The sequence below is a fragment of the Bison bison genome, unplaced genomic scaffold (genome assembly GCF_000754665.1).
Source record: "Bison bison bison isolate TAMUID 2011002044 unplaced genomic scaffold, Bison_UMD1.0 scf7180017864324, whole genome shotgun sequence".
Classification (NCBI taxonomy): Eukaryota; Metazoa; Chordata; class Mammalia; order Artiodactyla; family Bovidae; genus Bison; species Bison bison.
Window position 1 is genome coordinate 5,233,185 of NW_011494896.1, and position 3,656 is coordinate 5,236,840.

At 40.8% G+C, this 3,656-nt stretch overlaps 1 protein-coding gene across 7 annotated transcripts in view; it reads right to left on the reverse strand.

Moving 5' to 3' along the window:
- Positions 1-1,877: 1,877 nt before the first annotated feature.
- Positions 1,878-3,656, reverse strand: part of ANKRD42 (ankyrin repeat domain 42) — a 56,162-nt gene continuing 54,383 nt past the window's right edge. For all 7 annotated transcript variants that reach the window (XM_010853200.1, XM_010853198.1, XM_010853199.1 and 4 more), the window contains one exon: positions 1,878-2,328. In XM_010853200.1, coding sequence (XP_010851502.1) covers positions 2,239-2,328 — 90 coding nt within the window. In that variant the 3' untranslated portion in view covers positions 1,878-2,238. The remainder of the gene's footprint in view (positions 2,329-3,656) is intronic.

The following is a 3,656-nucleotide window of genomic DNA, read 5'->3' on the forward strand; positions in this document are numbered from 1 at the left end:
AGGCTTTTTAGTTCCTCTTCACTTTCTGCCATAAGAGAGGGGTCATCTGCATATCTGAGGTGATTGATATTTCTCCCGGCAATCTTGATTCCAGCTTGTGCTTCTTCCAGTCCAGCATTTCTCATGATGTACTCTGCATAGAAGTTAAATAAACAGGGTGACAATATACAGCCTTGACGAACTCCTTTTCCTATTTGGAACCAGTCTGTTGTTCCATTTCCTGTTCTAACTGTTGCTTCCTGACCTGCATACAAATTTCTCAAGAGGCAGATCAGGTGTTCTGGTATTCCCATCTCTTTCAGAATTTCCCACAGTTTATTGTGATCCACACAGTCAAAGGCTTTGACATAGTCAATAAAGCAGAAATAGATGTTTTTCTGGAACTCTCTTGCTTTTTCCATGATCCAGCAGATGTTGGCAATTTGATCTCTGGTTCCTCTGCCTTTTCTAAAACCAGCTTGAATATCAGGAAGTTCACGGTTCACGTATTGCTGAAGCCTGGCTTGGAGAATTTTGAGCATTACTTTACTAGCGTGTGAGATGAGTACAATTGTGCGGTAGTTTGAGCATTCTTTGGCATTGCCTTTCTTTGGGATTGGAATGAAAACTGACCTTTTCCAGTCCTGTGGCCACTGCTGAGCTTTCCAAATTTGCTGGCATATTGAGTGCAGCACTTTCACAGCATCATCTTTCAGGATTTGGAATAGCTCAACTGGAATTCTATCACCTCCACTAGCTTTATTCGTAGTGATGCTTTCTAAGGCCCACTTGACTTCACATTCCAGGATGTCTGGCTCTAGGTCAGTGATCACACCATCGTGATTATCTGGGTCGTGAAGATCTTTTTTGTACAGTTCTTCTGTGTATTCTTGCCATCTCTTCTTAATATCTTCTGCTTCTGTTAGGTCCATACCATTTCTGTCCTTTATCGAGCTCATCTTTGCATGAAATGTTCCTTTGGTATCTCTGATTTTCTTGAAAAGACCCCTAGTCTTTCCCATTCTGTTGTTTTCCTCTATTTCTTTGCATTGATCGCTGAAGAAGGCTTTCTTATCTCTTCTTGCTATTCTTTGGAACTCTGCATTCAGATGCTTATATCTTTCCTTTTCTCCTTTGCTTTTTGCTTCTCTTCTTTTCACAGCTATTTGTAAGGCCTCCCCAGACAGCCATTTTGCTTTTTTGCATTTCTTTTCTATGGGAATGGTCTTGATCCCTGTCTCCTGTACAGTGTCACAAACCTCATTCCATACAGGCAGACAAAACTATAATTCAAAAAGGTACATACACCTCTCTGTTCACAGCAGTACTGTTCACAATAACCAAGATGTGGAAACAAGTGTCTATCAGCAAATGAACGGCTATACTACTCAGCTATAAAAAAGAATGAAATAGTGCCATTTGCAGCAACATGGATGAACCTAGAAATCATCATACTAAACGAAGCATGTTAGAGACATATCACTTACATGTGGAATCTAAAAGTATGACACCAATGAACTTAACTATGAAGCAGACACAGACTCACCAATAGAATAAACTTGTGTTGCCAAGGCAAGCACGGGTGGGAGGGGAGGGGGATGGAGTGGGAGTTTGGGCCTCGCAGATGCAAACTATTCTATATATTGACAGAAGGGGTAGACGACAATGTACTACTGTGTACCACAGGAAACTATTCAGTAGCCTATAATAAACCATAATGGGAAAGAATATGAAAAAGAATGTGTGTATATTTATGTAACTGGACCACTTTGTTGTACAGAAGAAATTAACATTGTGTATCAACTATATCTCAATAAAATAAATTATTTTTAAAAAGTCATTTGAAAAGTTGGGGGAAAAAAGCTATGCCTACACTGGTAAAATAGTACTCTAGAAAGTAGAAGAAATATAATTTATTATGAAGCCATAACAGAACTTTTAATAATCTTTAATATCTATAACTAAACCTTTTTTTACTAACTGCATTATAAAGTTTATGTAAATACTTGCAAAATTAATAATTCACAAATACAGAGTTTTGACTTGCCTACATAAATATATAAAAAGTATATTGGGAGGGGAAATACAACTGAGTCCATGTAATTTTAATCCCTTTGACACTGTGTAACATATTTCTGCCTTCAGAATTGGAATAACTGCACATCAGAGTAATTCTGAGATGAATTTATATAGATTTACATTTATATCTATTTAAAAATAGAAAAAATCGAGCAAGTTTATTTAAAGCTATCTCACTGATTAGTACCTTTTCACAAAAACTCCCCCAGAAGACACCTTCTTCTTCACTCGCCTCTTCTCTTTGCTTAACTCACAGGAAATGTCATCTTCCTACAAAGGAAAAGATGGCCAAATTAGATGTCTCAGGATTTCTATGTTAGATACATTTTCATCTTTCTACATTATCTGTTTCAACATGCTAATAATTTTCAACTCTAGTTTACATCTCTTTTAGAATTTTGTGTAAGTAAGTTCTTACATCTGAAACACCAGAGCATCATAATGTGCTGACTCATCAGCCTGGGAGGCACCTGGAGAAATCAGCCAGCCCTGCCTTCCCCTCACACCCCCAGTACAGAACACCTTGTCATTCCTGCTTCTTAGACCAACATTTCACAGAATGTTACTAAAGGAAATAACACAAAGTGTTAATATGCCACCCTCTGGATTCTTAGCAAGCCCCATTCTGCTAGGAGTCACATTCCAGGTCCTGCACATCCTCTGTTCACACAACATCCCCTAACTGCTCTTGTCTCGTATCCTGCTTTGCCCTGTCGCGTACTGTTTCCGAGTATTTCTCATTCCATCATGGTATTCTCAGTATCTAGCACAGAAGACTCACTTCATAAAACCTCTGGGCAGGAGGAAGAGAAAACTAGAAACACTGGATACTCATATATGTCGGTCATCTTTGAATAATTCTTCTAGTCAAAAATGCTCTGTTCAGTTGAGCAGGACAGATCTGAATGCAGCAGGAGTTTCAGGAACATCACAAGGCGCATGTCTTATCAGGAGAGCCCGTGACTAGAGGCGGCACTCCCCAAGGTGTTCCCACCTACACCTTTGCTAATGAGGTCAGTCAGCTTAACGCACACGAGCGCGTGAACACAGAAGGAAACTGCTGTTATTGCAACACCACCTGGGAAAACAAAATCACACATCTGTCCCTTCCCTCAGCTGCAAACTTGAGCGAGGAATAGATGGAGAACCTGCTCAGATCAGATCAGATTAGTCGCTCAGTTGTGTCCGACTCTTTGCAACCCCATGAATCGCAGCACGCCAGGCCTCCCTGTCCATCACCAACTCCCGGAGTTCACTGAGACTCACGTCCATCGAGTCAGTGATGCCATCCAGCCATCTCATCCTCTGTCGTCCCCTTCTCCTCCTGCCCCCAATCCCTCCCAGCATCAGGGTCTTTTCCAGTGAGTCAGCTCTTCGCATCAGGTGGCCAAAGTACTGGAGTTTCAGCTTTAGCATCATTCCTTCCAAAGAAATCCCAGAGCTGATCTCCTTCAGAATGGACTGGTTGGATCTCCTTGTAGTCCAAGGGACTCTCAAGAGTCTTCTCCAACACCACAGTTCAAAAGCATCAATTTTTCAGCGCTCAGCCTTCTTCACAGTCCAACTCTCACATCCATACATGACCACAGGAAAAACCA